General features: G+C 41.6%; 2 protein-coding genes across 16 annotated transcripts in view; one reads left to right on the plus strand and one right to left on the minus strand.

Moving 5' to 3' along the window:
- Nucleotides 1–1,864: 1,864 nt before the first annotated feature.
- On the minus strand, nucleotides 1,865–17,551 carry HSCB (HscB mitochondrial iron-sulfur cluster cochaperone). Of its 7 annotated transcripts, XR_009055213.1 has the most exons (7): nucleotides 17,289–17,550; nucleotides 16,083–16,179; nucleotides 15,643–15,732; nucleotides 14,889–15,033; nucleotides 12,405–12,452; nucleotides 9,763–9,986; nucleotides 1,874–1,997 (listed from the first exon to the last, which is right to left on the minus strand). XR_009055213.1 is itself a non-coding variant. In XM_057746946.1 (6 exons), the coding sequence occupies exons 1-6, from the start codon at nucleotides 17,522–17,524 to the stop codon at nucleotides 1,906–1,908; spliced, it is 708 nt and encodes a 235-aa protein (XP_057602929.1). In that variant the 5' UTR covers nucleotides 17,525–17,551; the 3' UTR covers nucleotides 1,865–1,905. The 7 variants fall into 7 exon arrangements, 5 of the variants coding, with proteins under 5 accessions (XP_057602929.1, XP_057602930.1, XP_057602934.1 ...); XM_057746946.1 differs by lacking the exon at nucleotides 9,763–9,986 and having other exon boundaries at nucleotides 1,865–1,997; nucleotides 17,289–17,551; XM_057746947.1 differs by lacking the exon at nucleotides 9,763–9,986 and having other exon boundaries at nucleotides 1,865–1,997; nucleotides 14,928–15,033.
- Nucleotides 17,552–17,684: 133 nt separating this feature from the next.
- The window catches only part of CHEK2 (checkpoint kinase 2), a 36,453-nt gene continuing 30,467 nt past the window's right edge, over nucleotides 17,685–23,670 (plus strand). For 2 of the 9 annotated variants that reach the window (XR_009055201.1, XM_057746863.1), the window contains exons 1-3: nucleotides 17,686–17,844; nucleotides 18,691–18,872; nucleotides 19,843–20,170. Coding sequence is in view for 8 of the 9 variants with exons in the window: in XM_057746863.1 (XP_057602846.1) it covers nucleotides 19,849–20,170 (322 nt within the window). In the remaining variant the exon portion in view is untranslated. Of the gene's footprint in view, nucleotides 17,845–18,156; nucleotides 18,268–18,690; nucleotides 18,873–19,842; nucleotides 20,171–23,670 lie in introns of all 9 variants that reach the window. The other 7 variants (XM_057746856.1, XM_057746861.1, XM_057746858.1 and 4 more) reach the window with 6 other exon arrangements.

A 23,670-nucleotide genomic window follows, 5' to 3' on the forward strand; every position in this document is an offset into this window, starting at 1 on the left:
TAGGGCTGCTAACCTTTCAGAGGTCTAGAACCATCCCTCCCATAGGGCTTTGTCAGGGAACACTTGAAAGAGTTACTGGATTTAGAAGTCCAGCTAAACTTGGAGTTTAGACTAAAAGGGAAAGAATTTGGAAGAAAGGGGAAAAATAGTAATCCCATTGACTTGGAAGCCATATCTCAGAAATATTCTTTTTTATCTATTTCCCCAATCAGAAATGGTTTGCCCGGGACATCCCTGGCAGTCCAGTGGTAAAGACTCTGCGCTTCCAATGCAGCAGACACGGGTTTGATCCTTGGCTGGGGCTGCAGTGGGGCCAAGGAAAAGGAAATGATTTGCTGGGAGGTCCAGTGACCTTTCCAGCTGATGGCAACAGGTAAGGGAAAGTTTCTTTGAAGTTCCTCCAAAGATCTTGCTTGAAGCAAATTTGTTTATCTGATTTCTTTGTGGTCAGATTGTTTTGGTCTTGATCTTTGTTCTGAAGGATGGAAGATTGTCTACAGGCATATTTCAAACACTCCTTTCATTTCCTCCTTCTTTGCAGAAGCACGCAATCTAATCAGGACATTTGCTTGCTTTGTAATTATTTACTTAAAGGACTCCCTGTGTGTGTTCAAACAAGTAATTGCTCTCCTTGTAAACTGTGAGGGGGCTGGAGAGTGTACTGATATCCCCAAGAACCATTAACCCAGACAGCTGCTGTGGTCCATTTGCCTTCAGAAGACCCATAAACCCTGAAATGTTAGCTGAGTATAACTGGATCAGGATTCACAAGATACAAATTCTTAGACAATGACAAGGGAGAATGCAAAGCTCTAGGAGGAGTATTTAAACTTTGGTTCAGAACCCTGAATTTTTTCACATATAAACAAGCAATTCTAAGAGTTTGAATGCTGTTTCTCAGAATTTTTAATCAGAATTTTCTATTTTAATCTTCCTTGATCCAAGACTTAAAATTTTTTTTTTTCCTTCTGGAAATGAATCAAGAACTTAAGCTGAATTTCCAAAGATCCGAAAGGGGAAGGGAAGCTGCTTTGGGTGACAAGAGAGCAGCTGTCCATGAAAAATTAAAAATGCTCCACTCCATCAAGGTGGAGCTGAAAATGTGGTTACTGTTTAATACCAGGCTAATTCTTGGTAATATTATCTATACTTCATGTAGATAAAATGCACTTACATATTAAAGTGTAGACCAAAGAGACCCTTAGGCAGCTTTGCATGGTTCTCAAACAGAATTCCTTGGAGCATACATTAACGAGACTTACTAGGGACTTCCCTGGTGGTCCAGTGGGTAAGACTCTGCGCTCCCAACGCAGGGGGCCCAGGTTTGATCTCTGGTCAGAGAACTAGATCCTGTATGCATGCTGCCACTAAGACCCGATGCAGCCAAAGTAAATAAATAATAAATAAATAAATATATAAAAAAAGACTATATTTGTGAAGGTCATGCCATTGTAAAGAAGATGTGGCTCTAGAGCAGAGGGTGGCAAACCCATGTCAAATCTATCCACTGTTTGTTTAGTAAATAATGTGCTACAATGGCAGAGTTGAGTAGTTGCAATAGAGGTGGTTATGGCCCACAAAGTCTAAAATATATATTTACTACTGGCCCTTTGCAGAAAAAGTCCCCTCCCATCTAAGGCCTCAAGTTGGCCCTATTTCCACCTCATCATCCACTGGCCTAGGTAAGGGGCATGGTATATCAAGTAACCCATGAAGAACCAACCACTCAAACCCTGGCTGGGCTGTGCTTTCACTGACATGATAAGCTTTGCCGTCCACTAATGCTTGAGCCACTGGTTTATTTCAGATCGTCAAAGTGGTGGAAGCACCTCTATTCTCAATCAGCGGAGGTCAGAAAGGAAATAGATAAGAACTTTATTTTCAAAACTTTAAAGTTAGCAACCATTAGAGGGGAATCTTCTTTATCTTAATCTTTTCTTCAACGTTTGAAAAGTATCTCATCTTTGTTAAAAGTTCCTTGGCTTTTTCAAAATCATCTGAAATAAAGACAGACATTAATGCAAGGCTTCATTTCAAGCAAGAATAAAATCACTCCATTATCCAAGGCAGCTGGATCAAAGCTGAGCCCTGGGCTCTGGAAGGCTGATCAATTACTCAACAGATTTGAGAGAGAAAAGAACATCTGGACTGTTCAGGGCACAAAGCACTTAACCAAAGGGAGCAAAAGTATGCTTGTTCACAGGATTCAAACTTTAAATGAGAAGCTGCTGCTTCTTCAGGACAACACCCAATAACTAAGTTGCATTTAAGAGTTTTCCCCTATCATACATGGTAGTCTAACCCCGATGAGGATAGCACCTAGTGCTTCCTCTGTGCCAGGTGCTGCGGTACAGAGCTGCCCCCAGAAGGCTCACAGGTTCTGGCAAGATGTCCTTAGACCAGTGGTTCTTGACTGGGGGTGATTTCGTGCCTATGGGGATGTTTGGCACTGTCTGGAGACGTTTTTGCTTGTCACCCTGGGGAGGTGGCAGTGACATCTACTGGGTAGAGGCCAGAGGTGCTGCCCACAGCCTACAGTGTACAGGACAGTCCCCCATGACAAAGAATTATCTGGCCCAAAATGTTGGTAGTGCCAAGGTTGAGAAACCTTGACTCAGATCTGTGCAAAATGAAATAATACACTGTTATATTCACATACAGTTAAAACTACTAAGAAAGGCAAGGGAATGATTTGTACAAAACTCAGGAAAAGAGTTGCTACTTCTGCTGCTGAAGAAGTAAGATTCAACTGCAGAGGGCCTACTGGGGGCTTGGAAGGCAATGGTCATGTTCTACTTCTTTATTTCATTTGATTGACTTTCTTGTATTTATAAATATACTTTTAATCCTAATAAAATACACATGACATAAAATTTACCACTGTAACCATTTTTAAGTGGAGAGCTCAGTGATGTTAAGTACATTCACAAAACTGGAACTCTACCTATGAAACAACAGCTGGCTATTCCCTGCTCCTTTCGGTCCCTGGCCACCACCATTCTACTTTCTGTCTCTATGAATCTGACTACTCAAATTGTAGCATGTGGCAGAATTTCCTTTTAAAGGCTGTATAATATTCCCTTGCATGGATAGACCACATTTTGTTTATCCACTCATCAGGACAGTTAGGTTGCTTTTACCTGTTAGCTATTGTGAAAAATTCTATGAACACTGATGCTCATAAAAATTCTCCCCTTGATCAAACTCTAGCCAGGCTCCTGTGAGCCCTATTCTTGACTAAACCTCAACCTTGGCCTATAGAGACTTGAACAAACATTAACATAGTTTCTTACAGCTCAAAGGTGGCATCCCTAGGATGAGCCCAGCACCACCTTAAAATGCCTGCCTGAGAACACAGGGCTGCCAAAAGAATTTAGCACAGTTTAATACATTAAGCTAGGGCCCCTGTCTCCCAGGGTCTGTGGGAGGGTAGGAACCTAACTTCAAGAACTGCCAGTTAGCAAACCCAGATGGGTTTCACATGGTCCTACTCCTGCTTCCCACTTTTTGTAATTTTTCACTTCCTTGACCCTGTGCGCCCCCTCCCTACTCCCTCATTCTCCCCTTAAAATGCCCATCGAAGATGAGTTCAGTTCATGCTGGACTATTTCCCTATTGCAATGGTTATTAGTGATTAGAACCTGTCCTTGGCACTTAAACTAACATCTGGCTTTGTTTAGCTCTGACAGTTATCCAGTGCCATGACTCAGATCTGCACTGGAAACACCATCAGGCCTTCAGACGTGTGATGATTGGACTTTTCAGTGAGCGTAGAGACCTTGGTCTCCTCTACAGCCCACCAGCTTGTTTGGCAACCTGGGTGAGTCTGACTCCTGATCCAATTCTGCAGACACACCTCCATTGAAGCACAGTGAGGACAGATTTGTATTCTCACATATCTGAGTATCCTCTTGGAAGGACAGAGTCCCAGGCTTCTTTTGAAAGGTACCCCTGGGCTGGAATTCTTCCCGGCTCCTCTTTTCAAGTGGGGATTGAGTCCTGGGCTGGGCATTTTCTTTTTCCTGGCTCCTTGAGAGGCCTCTTTGTTCTATTTGACCCTGCTCCTCCCATGGGAACTTCTCAGTCCTCCAAAACCCCTTTCTTTTTTTTCTTTAAATTTTTATTTATTTATTTTGGCTGTGTTGGGTCTTCATGGCTGTGCTCTGGCTTTCGCAAGCTGTGGAGAGTGGGGGCTACTCTTCATTGCGGTGTGCAAGCTCCTCAGTGGTGTGGCTTCTCTTGCTGTGGAGCAGGGGCTCTAGGTATGTGAGCTTCAGTAGTTACAGCACTTTGGCTCAGTTGCTCTGAGGCATGTGGGATCTTCCCGGCCCAGGGATCGAACCTGTGTTCCCTGCATTGGCAGGCAGATTCTTAACCACTGTGCCACCAGGGAAATCCCCGAAACCCCTTTCTTGAACTCCTGCTCACTGCAGGTGACCATGGTGCTCTGTTCACTTCTTTTCTTGCTGCTGTGACTTTACAGACAGACCTTGCTTTATTATGCTTTGCAGATACTGTGTTTTTTACAAATTGAGGGTTTGTGGCAACCCTGTGTTGAGCAAGCCTATCTATAACATTTTCCCAATAGCATTGGCTCACTTTGCATCTCTGTGTCACACTTTGGTAATTCTCTTAATTTTTCAAACTTTTTCATTATTATTATATTTGCTCTGGTGATCTGTGAGCAGCGATCTTTGATGTTGCCATTGCTAAAATATTATGACTCACTGAAGGCTCAGATGATGGTTAGCATTTTTTTAGCAATAAAATATTTTTTAATTAATTGGCTTTATTAGACATAATGCTATTGCACACAATAGATTACAATATAGTGTAAATATAACTTTGATATGCACAGAAATAAAAAATTCACGTGACTTTGTTTTATTGCAATATTCACTTTCTTGTGGTGGTCTGGAACCAAACCTGCACTATTTCCATGGTCTACCTGTACTTAGGAAAAATGGGAACTTCACTGGCTTCTTTGGGAAACTTAAGATTCCCCATACTGGCTCCTTTAAGACCTCTCCCCTCCTCCTCCCTCCTCTTCCTTTCCGCTCCCTTGCATCCTTTGTTATGTCCCCTCCTCAAGCCCCAACTTCCTCAGCCCCTCTGTCCATCCTACCAGACCTTTCCTTGCCCACTCCTGTCCCCCAGCTCCCTACAGACACTAGACCTTTGGGCCTCCTGTCCCCATCAGGGGCTCGCAAGGGACTCAGGTACCTCAAAAGCAAACACCTGAAGCTTAAAAGAAAAAAAAAGCTAATTAGAAACAGACATTTAGTCTACAGCCTATATAAGATTATATATCAGGACAAAAAAACCAAAACCAAAAAAACAACCAAACCAAAAAAAAACCCTTTAAAAAAACCTCCACAACTCACACTGAGCAGGCAACCTTTAAAACTTGCTCCATCTGTCAGAAACTCAATTTGGATAAATATAAAAAATAGGGCAAAGATGAGAACTACCCATATAAGCTATAGAGTTAAAAATTTTTTCTTTAATTTCCCAGTTTTATTGAGATATAATTGACATAACGTTGTATTAGTTTTAGGTGTATAATGATGATTTGATATATGTACATATTGCAAAATGATTACCACAAAAAGTTTAGTTAATATCCATCAGCTCACATAAAGTGAGTTTTATATTATTGTATTTGTGTCTGACTTATGGCTAAAATTTTTTAATGAAAACTGTGAGATCTATTTGCTTCTATTTGTATATTTATGCATCTATTCATATATATATGTAAACATATATTTCCCTACTTTTGGATGGTATTACCAAATTAATGCATAAAATCCCTTAAAGGAATTGTATATTAATTTGCTTAGAGAGAAATGAGTGCTTACATAAACTGAATCTTTCTAAAATTTCCAGAAATATAAGAACCAACTCAAGTGTCTTTCAATTTCATGTAATTTGGGTAAGTCTTTGATAAATAAGACTAGTTTGATGTTCTTGGTTTAATAAAATGGGTATGTCTTCAGAGTTGTTAACATTAAATATAATGTAAGCATACCTTTTTATTCTACTTACATTTATTAGTCAAATAAGCTGACATTTACTAGATGTTTAAGATAATAAAAATGATAAACCATATTAAATCAAATCGTTCTGACAAACTTCATTTCAATGATAATTGTGTCTTACATATGGTCTAAAAATCATTTCCAAAGTCTTTGGGCTAATTCTAAGTTAAATAATAGATATTCATTAAATATCTAAATAATTTCTAAATAAGACAAAGTGCTGAAACATTTAGTATTAAGCATAACTTTATATACTTTCAGCTTATTTTAATACGGTACAAAGAGGATAAAGATATTTGGGTCTATTTTTAAACATGTTCCTTTGCCACAGGAAAAAAAATTGTATTATAAAAAGCATATGCCTCTAGAGATTATGAAGTGGTATATTCATAAAACTTGCTAACCTGCTACAGAGTACTGGTATATAATAGACAGCTCACAATTTCTACCTCCTAGTTTTCTCTATAAAATACGTTACTAATGGTTAAAATTTATACTGGGGCTTCCTAGGTGGCGTAGTGGTTGAGAATCCGGCTGCCAATGCAGGGAACACAAGTTGGATCCCTGATCCAGGAAGATCACACATGCCTTGGAGCAGCTAAGCCCATGGGCCATAACTATTGAGCCTTCGCCTTAGAGCCCATGAGCCACAACTATTGAGTCCACGTGCTGCAACTACTGAAGTCCACACGCCTAGAGCCTGTGCACTGCAGCAAGAGAAGCCATGGCCCGCGCATGGCAAAGAAGAGTAGCCCCCGCTGGCCGCAACTAGAGAAAGCCCGTGTGCAGCAAAGACGATCCAACACAGCCAATAAATTAATTAATTAATTAAAAAAAAAGAATGATTTTAAAAAAATTTATAATTGGTATATGAAAAGAAAACTACTGGAAACAATAAGAGTGAAGAAAAACAACTTTACACACAGAAGTAGAAATGGGAGAAAAGTAGCATGTGTTTTTACATAAAAAATATGTAAAGAATGTAAATGTGTTTTTGTTAAGATTAAAAAGGAAAGTAATCTCATTCTAAAGTAGACCATGAAAGAGGGAAAGAGTAAGACAAAACCTGAATGGAGGTAGAAAGTTGCAGAAGGTTTGTGGAAAAGGAACTCAACGTTGTAAGGTCAAAGCTGGCTAAGATTAAGTGGATTTATATATAAAGTGTTTTTTAAAAAATGAACTTTAATATCAATAGTGTACTGATATAAAACCAGAGTTTGGTTTTCTCTCTTTTAAAATGACAGAGTTTCTTGGATTACTGGTCTGCTGTTAATAAAAGACTGTAAAAGGTTTTTCTTTAACTTCTGAGTAATCTGCCCAGGAAACATATTCTGTGTCTTATCAAAATAATTTCCTGTGCTTCATGTTGTCTTTATCATATCCTCAATTATGTGACAGAACCGACTCTCCTCATTGTTAAAAGAGCTAAGGTTTGTTATTTATTTTTCCCACATTACCTCGTATTTCCCTTTGAAATCTTTTATTATTACTTCGGTTTGATAACTAAGTGTTGGTTCACAATGGTCTATGATCCTTTTTAAATATTCAAACCTTTTGAAGTTCCTGAGAGGGCCCCTGGAATGACTCAAAGGATTTGTTTTCTCACCTTCTAAAAAGAGAGATGTTCAACTAAGTAGGTTTATTTGATATATTAAATTACAATGGAAGCAGTGTCAAAGAAAAGCTGTTTAACCTTCCCTAGGTTATTTGCATATGCATTAAATGTTATTATTTCAGAAATTGTATACAGTTCTTTAAAATTTGTCAATGTCCTCATTATCCGTGGAATATCCTGGTAAGCTGTTATCAGCCCAGTTATTATTTTAAAGTGTGATATGGCACAGAAACAACAGATTTCCTTTTCAATTGTGTTATTTTTATAATGATCTCTCATCAGATCTTTGTGGCCATTTTAAGTCTTTTACTATCCACAGATAGTTGTTCCCTTATTCTGATGCTTTCCTAAAAGCTCTTGCAACCAGCTCTAGGCCAGAGGACTTGGGTTCAACGAAATGTACTGTGCCACGTACTCTGTGGTACAGGCTTCTGATGGCATTGCTTACATTACTGAGCTCAAACCAGTGGGTTAAGTTAGGATTTCCAAGATGCTAATGAAAAAGCTGATGGGTTCATAAAACTGCTAACTCAAGATCAAGCAGAACAAAATTAATCACATAGGATTGAGTAAACTGACAAGGTTGAGTATAACTTTTTATATTTTTTTCTTTGAAATATTGCTGGCTTCTAAATGTTCTATTTTCTAGATATGAGGAATTCCCTTCCCTCTTCTCTTAAGCTATCTATGACTCATTAACAATCTAGTAAATGATATACTTTTGTAAACAAAATTAAAACATCTTGTTTCTCCCTGCTTGATCCCTCAAAAAGTTAGAAACTGTTCTTGAGTATTCTTATTTTCATGGCAAAATAGTTATTCGCATAGGTTCAGTAAGAATCTGTCCTCTTTGTAAAAAGGCATAATTAAAACTAACATATTAAAAATGTCATATTTGAAAATGATGTATAAAGTCATCAATTTTAAGGAACTAAGGTTGACTTTATAGAGACAATGTTTTCAAAGCTCTGTTGCAAAAACTGGCCTGGTATCTGGTTTACAGAGTTCTCAGTCTTATAGGTGATCAAGGGCAAGTCCTCACAGGCCCACGAATCTTAGGATATTTGGGGGACACTGGGAAGAGAGGAATTCACCTGAATCTATAGATACTGTGGGTGAAGAATTCTGATGGAGATATCTTGGCTTGACTTCCTAGCACTGAGAGGCTTTGCAAGTCCAAGCTGAGGTTCCCCATATAGCCGGACCTCAGAGATATTGGGGATTGGGTTCCAGACCACTGCAACAAAGCGAATGTTGGAAATCAAGCGAGTCACACGAATTTTTCAGTTCTCCGTGCATGTAAAAGTTACGCTGACGCTATTCCGTCGTCTATTAAATGCACAACAGCCTTGTGTCTAAATAAACAACGTATATCCTTAATTGAAAAATATCTTATTGCTAAAACAAGCTAACCATCATCTGACAACACAGGATTGTCACAAACCTTCAATTTGTAAAAAATACAGTATCTGCAAAGTGCAATAAAACCAGTTATGCCACTAAAAAGTTTCATTAAGAAAACTTAAAAAGGCCTTTACGGTCAATTACCACTTGTGCTGCACTTAAGTAAATAATCAGGCCAAACTTAATGAAACTAAATTTATGTTGTAAACAAGAACAATGTTACTTTATCTTTGATTGAAAAAGGGGGTGACTGTGGAGAGAAATTTTGTTTCAGTGGAAAAGAAAAGCACAGCCCTGTGGGTTATCAGAATCCCATCTTGGTCACTGTCTTTGAGGTTTTATTATCTACCTGAAAACTGAACTGGATCCTTACACATTTTGTTGGCCCTCATCAAATCCTCAGTTCCTCTAGTTTCCTTCCATATCTGGATGCAACTCTCCAAACTGATGTTTCCAATGTTCCTCCCTCCCTCCTGACTTACTGTCACTAAGAACTAAGACCCCACCACCCAAAGCCTCAGTGGGACTCAGGCTGCCTTATAGCTGCCCCTTATCTCCAGGATCTGGAAAAGTCCTGCAAGCTGAAGCTGGAGGACTTGATAGAAATATTAAAGAACTCATCACTACAAATCACACCTGGGCAACCTTTGTGCCTGGAGCTGCTGGTACCCAAGCCACTCAGAAAGCCCGCCAGAACTCTCGCACCTGCCATGCTGTGCTCTGGGGAATACCCATGACTGTGATGCTGATGTCTCTGCCGTCACTGCAAACATTCAAACTGCAAACCAGGAGATGCAACAGGTTGCCGCTGCTGTCCTCATGCTGCCACCAAAGATGCTTAAGCGGTCAGCCTCTTCTCAAGTGGCTGCCCTCTGGGCTCAGAAACTGGGGTTATAGTCGGCTCCAGCCATTATTCTTTGTTTTTCTTTCTGTTTCCATAGAGATGCTCCTCATTAAATGTGCAATTGCTCATGTCATCCCCCAAATATCCTCTATCTGATCTCAACAGATGGCTCAGCTAGTCCTTCATAAACAGAAGACGACTGAGTTGCTCAGAGGAAAGACTGTCTCTTCTGTCTCTTTCTTGCTGTTTGTTCCAGTCAACACCTGAAGATAGGGCCCCTGTCTCCCAGGCTCTGTGGGAGGGAGGAAGCCTAACTTCCATAAGGGCCAATTAGCCAACCCAGATGGGTTTCATGGGACCAAATCCTCCTTCCTGCTTTTTCTAATATTTCACTTACCTGACTCTGAGTCCCTGCGTACCCTGTTCCCTACTCCCTCATTCACCCTTTACAATGCCCAGTTACTTCTGTACAGATTGAAATTGAATTCAGTTCATGCTGGACTCTTTTCCCTATTGCCACAGTTATTATTACTGATTCAAATCTGTCCTTACCATGTTAACTAGTATCTGGTTTTGTTTCTCTGTCACAGTGCATCTCTCCGAGTTACTGCTGTCAATTCTTTTTTTTTTTTTTTTTTTTCCGGGGGTACATCAAGTTCAATCATCTGTTTTTTTTTTTAAATTTTATTTATTTATTATTTTTTTTGGGGGGGTACACCAAGTTCAATCATCTGTTTTTATACACATATTCCCGTATTCCCTCCCAACTGCTGTCAATTCTTTAGGCGTACACCCAGAAGTGGAATTGCTGGATTGATTATACAGTAATTCCATTTTTAATTTTTTGAGGAAACTGCCATACTGTTTTCCACAGTGGTGCACTATTTTATATTCCCACCAACAGTGCACAAGGGTCCCAACTGCTCCACATCCTCGCCCACATTTGCTGTTTTCTTTCTCTTTCTTCCTTCCTTCCTTTCTCTTCCTTCTTCCCTCCCTTCCCCCTTTCTTTCCTTCCTTCCTTTCCCTTCCTTCCTTTTTCTTCTATAGCACCCATCTTTATAGGTGTGAGGTGGTATCTCACTGTGGTTTTGATTTTCATTTCCCTAACAATTAGTGATGTTGAGCACCTTTTTTCTATTTCTTAACCTGGGTGGTGGGGACATGGGTATTTGTCCTGTTATTATTCTTCCAAGTGTACTTACCTACTATTCACTCTTTAAGACGTATTTTATAGTTAAAAAGTAAGTCTACAAAGATATAACAGGAACAGTGGGTAGACCCTGGTGGAACATAAGCCTGACTACCTTAACCATCAAGTCGGGGACATGGATTTCAGGCAGATATGTTGGGCCAGGTTCCTGTCTTTTCTGCTGTTGATCTATATTCCTCCCCATCTTTTTAGAGAACCCCCACCTTCTGCCTGCTTCTCAGAATAAACTCCTACAGTCCCTGCAAAGTAGGCGGTATGCTGTGCAAGCTTATCTCCATGGCCCTCAGGGATTGGACTGGAGTGGACACCTGACTCAAGCTGGGCCAATCAACCCTCCTCCTCCCAGGAATCTAGACTGGGTCTAGGAGATTCTAGTCAGATGGTAAAAGGCCCTGTTCTTAGGAGAAAATAGACCAAGGAGGACTGTGGAGTCACTCAGTGGGGGAGGCCAGTTTAGAGCACTGAACACCAATAAGGAACTGGTATACAGCTGGGGGAGAAGGATGGAGTGGACTGCCAGAAAGTAGCCTGGAACCAGGACCGCAGTCTTGGTTCCAGGTTGCTTTCTGGTTCCCAGGTCCTGTTCTAGAAAAGCTCTTATCACACAGTACTATACTCACCTCAGGGAGTTTGGATTCTGAGAGGTAGCCCTGATTCCTTAGAATAACCTCCTTTTATCTGGGCTAGTATGAGTTGCTCTCTCCTTCCTGCAATCAAATGACCCCTAAGCCAAAGGGCTATTATTCTCTTATTGAAGGGGTGGCACAAGTCAGGGATGGAGAAAAAGGCTGTTTTTGCTTAAAAATAGCTAGAAATAGACTTAGTCTCTTCAGCCTGAGAGCCAGCAGCAGCGGGGACAGGAATGATCACTCCCTATTTGCAATATGGGCCCAGCTCAGCCATGGGCTTCTTCTCCTGGGCTCTGCAGAAGAAAGGGGTGTGTGGGCTTTGCAGCTTTTGTTGACTGTGCAGCCTTGCCCTCAGGGTCTGCCTGTGGTGGCTTCAGCCCACATCCCTCACCTTATCCTCTCCTGCTTGCTAAAGGGGAATGGGAGCATTTTCTCTCATCTAATCTTCAATGGGCATATCACTGGTTTTGGCACACACCTTGTTTCTCTAGCAAGACTGTGAATCCTTGAAGGCAGAAATGTAGACTCCTCTATATTTTATAGCTCCCCATGTACCTGTCACAGGATGGGTATATAATAGCTACTTATTGAATGGATGGTTATACCTCAGTGCTTACAACTTCTTTCCATATTTAAGAAAGTCAAGAAATGAAGGGAGTACCTCTTTCAAAAGCTCTGCTCACATTGTCAGTCAATTCTTTCTGTTTAGCTGAAAAAGAAAAACGTTATCTTAATTTTTCTATTTAACTAGATTCATAATATGAAGACAACCCTTTGTTACCTTGTTGTTGTGAACAGAACACAGCAGGGAGCTTGGATTCAAGGGTAAGGCCTCATAACCTCTGTCTCTACATGCTCCATGACAGCAGCTCCTATTCAGTGCAGCTCTGGCTGACCCTAGTTACACTGTTTTTCTATCCATGAAAGGTCTGAGGGGCAATCATCAAAGCTCATAAAATGGCTACAGAAGCATTAAAAAAAAAAAAAAAAAAAAAAAAAAGGACAAGGAAATGCCTTGCTTATCTCCACCAAGCACTCTGAGTCTTTCAGTTTTCAGCTAGGAGAAAATTAACAAGCTGGGCTTGCCTATCAGCAGGGCATTACAGAGTGTTTCAGGCAACCATTAGCAAATTATGCAGCCTCTCAGGAAAATGAAACATCTAGGTCATATTGTACCTTAAGAGAGAAGATGCCAGATCAAGTAAAGGAGCAGCTATCTCACATTTTTATTGTTTCCTCATTAGGAAATCTCATGATAAGTGCATTTTCCAGATACAAACAAGATCAATCATTTACAGGGTGCCTGTGTTCAAAGCACTTTCAAATACATTATATGCCCATGGCAGGCAATGACAGGTACTGGGAGAATGTATATGGTCATGTGGTTGGTGAGTGGAGCTAAGAACAGATTCCAAGTCACCTGACTCCTAGTCCAGTGGTTAGAAACTTGATTTTCAGGAAGAACACTGGATTAGGAGTCTGGAGGCTCTGAAGTCCTGACCTCAAAACTATCTAGTTCATGCCCTTGAATGTTCACTTTACTTGGGCCTTAGCAGGTAAAAGAGGAAATTTAGGAATTACTCTAAATGAAGGTCAGTGACCTGATCAAAACCAGACATTAACTACAGAGCTAGAATAATTCCCACCATTGACTGGGCACCTAGCATAGGCCAGACACTGTGTCACATGTCTTACATACTTTAATTATTTAATCCTTGCAACAACTGGTATTAACATTGTCTCTATTTTATAGATGAGGAAACTGAAGCTCAGAGGGGTGAAGTCACTTTGCTGAAGCTCACACAAAAAGTCAGTGACAGTGTTGGAACTGAACCCAAGTCCACCTCACGCAGAAATTCATGAGCCTCTGCCTTCCAAAGCCGTGCAGCTGGGCCTTCTGACTGAAAGTCCTGAGTTTCTCTTTTCCCAACACCACTCAGCCCTAATGCTGCTGATACACCCGTAGCTGACAGTTCCCCCACCACAACTTCTATTTTACTGCTTTTAACTTTGTTATTTATTTGCTCACTTGATAAATATTTACTGAGTCCCCGTTATACTCCAAGTACTGTTTCATGTGCTGAGGATGTGAGGGAAGCAGACACAATTTCTACCTCTGTAGAACTTCTGGTCTAATAGGGGAGGCTGATATTGGTCCAATAATCTCACATAGAACAGTAAGGTTACAAATGTGATTAGTCCTACAAAAGGAGGGGTACCCAGAGCCGAAAGGTATAGCCAGTCCTCTGCGGATTCTCTGAGGAAGTGATGATTGCTCCCTGATCTGAAGAAGGAAGAGTTAAATAGATGGGGGTGGAGGAGAAGAGGGGTTCAGGCAGAAGCAACAGCACGTGCAAATGCACTGGGTAGGAAGGTGCAAGGTACAGACGAAGAACTGGAAGCAACCTGTGTGGCTAGAGTGGAAGGAGCAAACGGGAGGAAGCAGAGGCCAAGCCATGCAGGTCTCTTTGACCTGAGAGTGGTGGGGAGCCGGTTAAAGTTTTCAAGCAAGGCCAGGGGTGATATGATTAGATCTGGGTTTCAAAAAGATCACACATGTGACAGACTGTACGAATATATCAGATTGAAGGTAGAGATGGACCAGTCTATCCTATGTATTTTGGACTTACTAGCTCCCACAATCACATGAGCCATTCCTTAAAATAAATTTCTCTCTCTCTCTCTCTCTCCCTACACATACACTATTGATTCTGTTTCTTTGGAGAACCCTGACGAATACACTATGGAATAAAGTGGAAAGTAAAGCAACATGGGATCATAAGATCAAGGTTTCAATCTTCGCTCTGCTATATTTGTTGTGTGACCTTGTGCATTCCCATGAAGTTCTGAGGTCTATGTTTCTTGTCAGAGATAACATTATTACCCAAATGATGTCATGGGTGGGAAGGAGCACTGCAATCTGCAAAATACTATTACATTCTTGGTTCAAGCCTGCCTTCCAGAGAATTAGGGATTTTGCAAGTCTCACCTCTAGACAAAACGGGTTTCAGTATAATCAAGAAAAAAAAAAATCCCCCGAATCATTATGAAGGTCAATATGTACTCTTTACATCCATTTTTCACTTAACCCTTCCATGTACTCAAAATAGCAATAAAATGCATTCAGTACTATCTTATCTTTTACCTCTGACAATAGATTCAATCTCTTTCATGGCAGTTTCACCTTGAGCTTCTGCAAGTTTTTCATTGATTTCCATTATTTCCATGAGGAATTGACTGTCCATTTCACAATCTGTCCCTTCGGGAATCTCTACTCCGCGGAGCTTTAGCTATTAGGGCACAAAGCAGGGAAAATAAGTTTAATTCAAGAAACTATGGCCAGAGTCATAAATCCTACTTACCATAAATCCTTGTCAGCCTTCAGAAGGGAAGGCCACTCACAGGAAAAACTTGAACTGTCCCAATAATGAAAGTGTGAGGGTGGGGTGTGGGAAAGTTGCACTGAGACAGGAGGGCTGTGATGAGATCACTCCCTGCTACCTGGAACTATGTGGCCCTGGGGAAGTCATTCTTCCACTTGGGAGGCTGAATTAGATATTTGTAAAGAATCTATTAAACCCTAAAATTCTAAGGTGCTCATTCCGCCCCCCCCCAAAAAAAAACCCAAAAAATTACTCTTCACTAAAAGCCAGCACCACCTAATTCTTGAAATTTACAGAAAATGGTAAAAAAAAAAAAAAAGAAGTCAATTGGGCAACTAAGATTTACAGAGATACTTAAAGAAAACTATCCTCACGTAGTATTGCTGAGGTGGATTAGCATTGGGTCTCTAGACTAGCTCAGATCTCAAGCACTCTGCTGTTGAATACAGGGGAGCAGCTGTCCCCCAGAGCAATGGGACCAGGCTGTCACGAAAGAGGCTGGGAAAATCACCTTACAAGGTATAGTCCCCTGCTCAGGGGGGCCAGAAGGGTCTTATAGGCATCATTGATGAGGGTCGAATGCTTCTCTGAGAAGTCCTTTTCAGTCTGTAAGTGGAAATGAAGAAAGTCATATCACCAGGCAAATCAGCCATCTTACATTCACAAACTATTTCATAAAATACTGATGGGCAGGCACATAAGGAAGTGGCCAAAGTAGAATTAGTATGGGATAAGCCGGTTTTATTTTCAGGTGTTGGGTTCTAACTGTGCTGGGAAGTCAGGTAAAAGCTCTGAGTGTAGGACGGGTCCAGGGTCTGGCTGGCTGGGGTCAGGCTGCCCCAGGGTGAAGCTCGTTGTCCAGTTCTGTCCCTGATAATCATATAACCATAAGGCCACTTCCACCCACCCAGGGTGCACACATGTTTGGGTATGATTAGGGGTGGCCCATAGGCTACCTGAGACCTCTGGGTGAAGAAATCTGGGTGGACAAGACGCTGTAGTTGCTGGTACCTATGCTGGAGCTTTGCAGTGTCAACTGTGAAGGAGCGTTTGCTGGAAGGAAATCAGGAGATGAAATTCATGCATCAAATATTTTTAGATTTGTATACTATGGGCTTGGTTCCAGTTCTCATGGGGGATGACACAATGAACATGGAGACAGTGCTATTTCAAAAAGTGGTAGGTACTGCAAAGGAAACCAGGATAGGGTCAGAGAATGGTAGATGTGGTGGACAGAGATGACATTTGAGCTGAGACCTGAATGATGATGAGGGGTAATCAAACATCAGAGGAAAGAGTCATTCAGGCACAGGGACTGTGCAAAGGCCTTGAAGTGGGAACAACACTGGCATGCTTGAACAACTTAAAGGGTACTGTTACTGCAGCCCTTCGTAAGTGCTCAGTGACTGGTGGGGCCAGAGCCCAGAGTTTAGGGGAAAAGGCATTCCTGAATCCCACTTTATTTTTCTAAGGCCCAGGTCCCTTCATCTCTGCCTCTCACTTTATTTTAATCGAATCCCCTTTGCTTTCTACTCCCAGAGCCTCCTCTATCTCATTAGTTTAGCTTCGCCCAAACTTCACCACCTCTCCAAGCTCCTGGATCTTCGGAGGTACACAGGAAAAATACCTATTTCTCAGACCCTCCAATTCTCAGTTTTCCCTTAGACTCTGCCTACAGCATTCAGTTTTTCCGTGCTTTTCTTACTCTCTTATTTTGGATAACACATCAATACTATTTTCCTTAAAAGTCTCAACCCAACTTTAAACGTTCTGAACCTATTCGTCAAGTCTCCATCCTCCATGGGCCTTAGCGAGTACTTTTCCCTCAGGCCCCGCCTCTCAACTTCGCCTTCTCTCAGACACCGCCCTTCAAGTTTCCCCCCAGTGCAGCCTCCAAACCTCAAATTCCCCTAATCACACTCCCCGCCCCACCAGTCCACGCCCACTCACGTCTCCATCCCCTCAAAGCGTCGCAGCTCAGGCCAGCCCCTGGATCTCCTCTCGCGAAACATCCCAGCCACATCCTCCCAGGCCCCACCCCCAGCCCGGTCCCCTAGGGCTCCGCCCACCTACGTAACCGGTCTCGCCTTCTCCCCTGCCGACCCTGACCCGCCCTCCCCTCTCGCACGCCCGGACGCGTTTCCCGAAAACACCTCCCGTACCAGTTCAAGAGGCTGAAGTAGTCTCGAGTGGGGTCAGGGGGCTGCAGCGCGCGGCACTGAGGGCAGTAGAACCGGTCCCCCTGCAAGGGGCCCCCTAGGCCGCCGCAGTTCCAGCACCGGGGGGAGCTGCTTCCAGCCAGCGACGCAGCACTGCAGTTTAGCGGTCTCCTTCCGAGCACCTCTATCGGCCATAACCCCGACAAGCGGAGCAAGGCCCCGCTCCTTCCGCCCCACATCTGGCAGGCGGCCTGCCTCCCCGCGGTCACCTGTGGGGGAGAGAGTGGCGGACCAGACTAGAGCTGCTGATTGGCCGCGGGGCGGGGGGGGCGGGATCGCTCAGGGGAAACCTGGATTCTGAGTCCCGCTCTGAGTGTTAAACTACAACTCCCAGAAAGCATTGAGGCTATGTGGACCGCCACATCCGCTGTTTCTCATTGGTCCGAGAGGGGAGGCGGGGTGTTTTGATTGGTTGAGGGTGGAGTTTGTAGCCGCGTGTTTAGCGCCTCTCGGCTGACTGCGGCTCTTCTGAGTGTGCGGTTCCAGGTGGGCTCACGCGGTGAGTCATAGTGGGGAGCTTCTCTGGGGTATTTAGGGGTTCGAATCCTGTCCTCAGGATCTTCTTGCGCGCTGAATTTCCCGAGCTTCCGTTTTGTACTGAGTGTGAGCTTGGGAAGAGGGGAGAGGAATGCGTGGGCGACTCTTCCTTTGTAGATACACTTCGAGGTGAAGTTCACTTCCCTTGTAACTTACAAGCTGAAACTGGCCCAGACGTAAAGAATAAGAAAAAACAAAGTTGTCCTCTTCAAAATCAGAGCGAAGTTGCTCTGGCGAGAGTTCTGTAGGTGTTAGTAATTATTTCCATATTTAGGTTCAGTCTGAGAAATGCCTGTTGGGAACCCATTCTTAGCTGCTAGGCGCTGCAGGAACTGGAAGCACACTGACTTGTGTAGCAGAACGCTCTGCGAGTGTCCGTAAGGAGGTGTGGGGGATGGGGTGGCGAGGGGAGGGTAGGAGGGTACCAGTTTTCCTTGGGACTCAGTTTCTCTATTTGAAAAAGAAAAAATGGTGTTGCACTTGTAAGGCCTTTTCCTGCTTTCAGATTCTTTGGGCCTGGAACTCCCAATTATCAAGCATTACTGAGGGGTGGGGGGAGGAGTGTTGATATGTCACCTCATTTGATTCTCAAGCGCTGTCTACATTTTTGGGTTGAGAGGTTGTGATCTCCCTAAAGTTCGTGCAAAGAGTTGACTTAGACATCTGACTCGACTCCAGATCTGTTTGTTTATAACCTCTTCACTATACTTTTTCCTCATGGTGGAGGCCAGTGTAGTCCTGGTCCGGTGGACCCTTTTTATCATGAGCGATGATAGCAGCTACCTCTTGACACACTGTCTTTTGCCAGTTTTCAGGGCAGAGAAGTCTTGCTCAGAAAGCTGCTGGAAGACGCAGCCTGGCTGAGGTGGTAATAGAGCAGCAGGTCCTGAAGTGGCGGAATCAGCTCTTGACAGCACCTCCCCGGTGTGCTTTCAGAAAAACCCATCAGGACCTTGACATCTGGAAAGCCGTGTAAATGCAATAATCAGTGTGAGTCATGTTTACCATATTCTCCTTGAGGGGTAGCCTGAGTGTGGGATTCTGGAGAGAAAGCACTTTTTTTTTCTTTTTCTTTTTTAAATCAGAGTAGGGGTTTAGAGTTAGGGATTGAAAGTTACTCTGACTTTACTGTAGGTTCTGTTATTGGAGTTCGTCTGTCAGATTAATTCTAAAACAAGGGTGGGAACCTCTGTCTTCTGTATCTCCGAGTGGTTTCTTCAGACTTCTGTTGGGCTGGGAGGACATTCAGGATGCTGAAAAGATGAGCCCTATAGTTAACTAGCATCACAAAGGGCTAGGTGGTGGAGTTGTTTAGAGCAGTCTTTGTGTTTTGCCTCATTCAGTGGCCCAGCTCTTAGTTTGGAGTCAAGGAATCTAGAATAAACTTGGGTGCTACCCTCCAGGAGCTGGCTTGGGGGAGAGGGGGCATCAGTGACATTTTATGTATAAAATAGCCACCCTTGGGGTGATGCAGTGAATTTCTGTAGAGTTTCTCTTTGCCCGTCATCTAAGCCAAGCCACCAGACCTCTCCCCTCCTTTCCTTTTCAAAAATGTATATGAAGTTTAAGTGTAGTGTCGATGGTATTAATGCACACAGTTTAGGTTCCATTTCTCATCTTGAAAAATTGGATGAATGTAAGCTGCTATGAGTGTCTCCCCTTCCACAATTCAGTTTCATTGCTTTTTATTTATTTACAGCCTTCAAATAATTTCTTTGTTTCTTTCCCATGTGGCTTGTGGCTGTCACACAAAAAACTTATCAGGTGAAAATGGTCTGATGAAAAGCTCAGCCCAGAGGAATGATAGGTCTAGACTGTTAGACTTTTAACTTTTGCAGAGCATGCTTCTCCTGGATCTTTTTTTTTTTTTTTTTGCTGTTATAATATACCCATCCTTCACTCTTGACCTTGAAGTCTTGTTCCTTGAAATTCACCTTATTGTTGGACACTTATTTTTGAGGTGGTGATGTCTCGGGAGACGGATGTGGAATGTCAGCAGCCCCATGGCAGTGCCTCCCCGCAGTCCCAAGGCGGCATCTTGCAGTCCCAGGGTCCCTCCTTGCAGCCACACGGCTCCTCTTCACAGTCCCAGGGCACATCCAGCTCCTCCACCAGCACGGTGCCCACGTCCAGCCAGTCCTCTCACTCCAGCTCGGGCACACTGAGCTCCTTAGACACAGTGTCCACGCAGGAACTCTATTCTATTCCCGAGGACCAAGAACCCGAGGAGCCTGTCCCCGCCCCTTGGGCTCGATTATGGGCCCTTCAAGATGGATTCTCTAATCTTGGTAAGACCCTTTGTTATGTAGTGTAATATTTTGTTCAGAAAAACAGTTACAGAAAGTGGTTGCAACAGATAGCTCAAGACACTCCTGGAATGATTCTGGAGTTTGAAGATGGTGAAAGATACAACCAAGAAAGCCGTTTTGGGTAGTGCACTGGCTCTTACTTGCTGTAGATCCCCTTCATTTATTCTTCCAGCAAATATTAATTGGGCATCCGCCATCTGTTGTCCATCTGAAGAGGGTTGTGGATCTGTTCCCTAGAAAAATGTTGGTTCATGCACAGTTGGAAACATTTGTCATCTAATCACGGAAACTTCACTGCTTATCTCCTGCTGTGGCGCGGCAGTTTCGGAGCATCGATTTTACAGTTTCAGAATGGGGAAGATTGTTTGTTGACTCCCTGTTACTTGTTTTTATCTCAAAATAGCCAACCTTGCTGTTTAAATATACTTATCCTTTCTAACACCTGGTTCCAACAGTAAGGCTTTGCTCTTGGTATGTTTTCAGTAGCATTTTTCCTCTGTCTCGAATTAAAATGACCTCTTCATTAAAAAAAAATTGAACTTGACATTAATGGCATAGAAACTAATAATATAAAGAAATGAATGACTGATGTGCCATTTTGTACCTTTTCACTCACCCTTTCCTTTTATGTCACTTGAAATAGATTAAAGACTTAAACAGAAGAAGTGAAAGCATAAAACTAGGAGAAAACAAATGGTAATTACGTGATGTGATGGAGGTGTTAGCTAAGGCTGTGGTGGTGATCGTTTTGCAATATATAAGTGTATCAAATTTGTACACCTTAAATTTATACAATGTTATATATGTCAGTTATATATGTCTCAATAAAGCTGAAAGGGGGGTAAGGGTTAGGGTACAATTTGATCCACTTATATATTGCAGAAGATGACTGTTTCCAAAGTTTTTTCCTCAAGATTGTTTTGACTGCTATGGTTCTTTACATTTCCATAGGAATTTTAGGATAAGCTTGTCACTTCCTGCAGAGAAGGCAGCTGAGATTAAGTCTGTAGATGAATTTGGGTAATATTCCCATCTTAGCTGTATTAAGTTTTCCAATCTTTAATCTATTTTAAGTTAATTTTTGTGAGTGGTGTAAGATAGGGGTCCGATTTCATTCTTCTGCGTGTGGTTTTTCAGTTTTTCCAGCACCATTTATTGAAGAGATTATCCTTCCCTCATTGAGTTCTTCTGGTTGTTTCTAACCTATTTTCTGTGTCTTTGAATTTACCTATTCTAGATATTTCATATAAGTGAAATCATAACATTTGTGCTCTTGTGTCTGGCTTCTTTCACTTAGCATAATATTTTCCAGGTTCATTCATGTTGTTTCATGTATCCGAACTTTGTTCTTTTTATGTCTGAATAATATATCAGAATAATAATGTGTGAATAGACCATATTTTCTTTATCCCTTCTGTTGATGAACATTTGGCTTGTTTCTGCCTTTTGGCTATTTTTATTTTTTATTTTTATTTTTTTTCTTCATTTTATTTATTTATTTATTTATTTATTTATTTATTTATTTATTTATTTATTTATTTATTTATTTATTTATTTATTTTGAGGTACACCAAGTTCAATCATCTGTTTTTATACACATATGCCCGTATCCCCTCCCTCCCTCGACTCCCCCCCACTCTCCCTGTCCCAGTCCTCTAAGGCATCATGCATCTTGGCTATTTTTAATAATGCTGCTGTGAATATTTGTGACAAGTATCTGTTTGAATCTCTGTTTTCACTTTTTTGGGGATATTTAGTGCCTAGGAGTGGAATTGCCAGATAACATGTTTAACTTTTTAAGAAACTACCAAACTGTTTTCCACAGCAGCTGCACTATTCCGTATTTCCACTAGTAAGGTATGAGGGTTCTAATTTCTCCACGTTTCGCCACCACTTAATATCTGTCTTTGGATTTTTGTCATCACAGTAAGAGTGACGTGGTACCTCACTGTGATTTTGTTTTACGTTTCCCTGATGGCTCTCATGATGTTAAACATCTTTTCATGTGTTTATTGGTCATTTTTATGTATTTGGAGAAATGTCTATTCAGATCCTTTGCTCATTTTTAAATTGGATTATGTGTCTTATTATTGAGTTGTAAGTGTTCTTTTTTATATGGTAGATATAAATCCCTTATCAGATATATATTTTGCAAATATTTTCTCCCATTAACTTTTTTTTTTCACTTTCTAGATGATGTTCTTTGATGCACAGGCATTTTTAATTTTAATTATGTCCCATTTTTCTATTTTTTTCTTTTGTTTCTTGTTCTTTGGTGTTATATCTAAGAAAGCATTGCTTGACCCAAGGTTACAAAGCTTTATCACTGTTTTTTCTTCATGGAGTCTTATAGTTTTAGTTCCTGCAATTACTCTTTGATTCTCTTTTAGTTGCTTTTTGCATATGGTGTGAGGTAAATTTCAGCTAGATTATTTTACATGTAAATCTCCACTTGTCCTAGCACCATTTGTTGAAAAGACTATTTTTTTTCCCCAATGAATTGTGTTGGCTCCTTGTTGAAAATCAGTTGACTGTAAATATGATTTATTTTTCTCCATTGATCTGTATGTCTAACCTTTCACTAGTACCACACTGTCTTGATTATGATAGATTTGTAGTAAGTTTTGAAACTGCAAAATGTAAGTAAGCCCTTTGTACTTCATTTTCAAGATTGTTTTGCTATTCTGGGTCCTTGCTTTTTCATAGGAATTTTAGTTTGAGGTTGTTAATTTCTGCAAAGAAGGCATCTGGGATTTTGATAGCAATTTTGTGTAGTTTGGGAGTTTTGCCATCTTAACAACATTAAGTCTTCCAATCCATGAATGTTTACGTAGTTCTTTCAAATTTTTTCCAACAATATTTTGTAGTTTTTAGGGTATAAGATTTGCACTTCTTTTGTTGAATTTATTCCCAAGTATTTTATTCTTTTTATGCTATTGTAAATGGAATTATTTTCTTTATTTCATTTTAGATTTGTCTGTTGCTAGTGTATAGAAATACAAGTGGTTTTTGAATATTGATCTTGTATCCTGTAATGTTGTTGAACTTGTTTATTCAGTCTAATCTTTTTTAGTGGGTTCTTCAGGATTTTTTACATATAAGATTATATCATTCATGAATAGAATTAGATACATCTGCTTCTTCCTTTCCAAAATGGGTCCCCCCGCCCCGTCCCTTCCTCCCTTCCTTCCTTCATTGTCCTGGCTTGAACCTCTAATACAAAGAATAGAAGTGGTAAGAACAGAGATTGTCTGTTTGTGATGTTCTTCTCCCCACTTGCCATCTCACCTGTGCCCCATTCTTCACTACTAGGAGGAGGGGCCCATCCTTCCTGGGGTTCTTACCCCTAATTGCCTCATTGAGACTTTTGGTCCCCTTGCCTCCTACCTTGTGGTACCTGCCCTACTCCACGCATCTGCCTGAGGGCTCTTCTAATGAGCCAAGATCAGAGCAGACTCTTCCATGGGCAGCCTCCCATT

The sequence above is a fragment of the Hippopotamus amphibius genome, chromosome 8, assembly GCF_030028045.1.
Source record: "Hippopotamus amphibius kiboko isolate mHipAmp2 chromosome 8, mHipAmp2.hap2, whole genome shotgun sequence".
Lineage (NCBI taxonomy): Eukaryota > Metazoa > Chordata > Mammalia > Artiodactyla > Hippopotamidae > Hippopotamus > Hippopotamus amphibius.

What these genes read in the sequence shown, in the direction of transcription:
- HSCB (XM_057746946.1), bottom strand. Translation starts at nt 17,524, where the DNA reads ATGTGGGGCGGAAGGAGCGGGGCCTTGCTCCGCTTGTCGGGGTTATGG. An exon ending in TGAGCAGGGGACTATACCTT is followed by an intron (nt 15,034 to 15,642) that starts GTAAGGTGATTT and finishes GTGCCCTAATAG; the next exon opens with CTAAAGCTCCGCGGAGTAGA. An exon ending in GAGCAGAGCTTTTGAAAGAG is followed by an intron (nt 1,998 to 12,404) that starts GTACTCCCTTCA and finishes TCTTTATTTCAG; the next exon opens with ATGATTTTGAAAAAGCCAAG.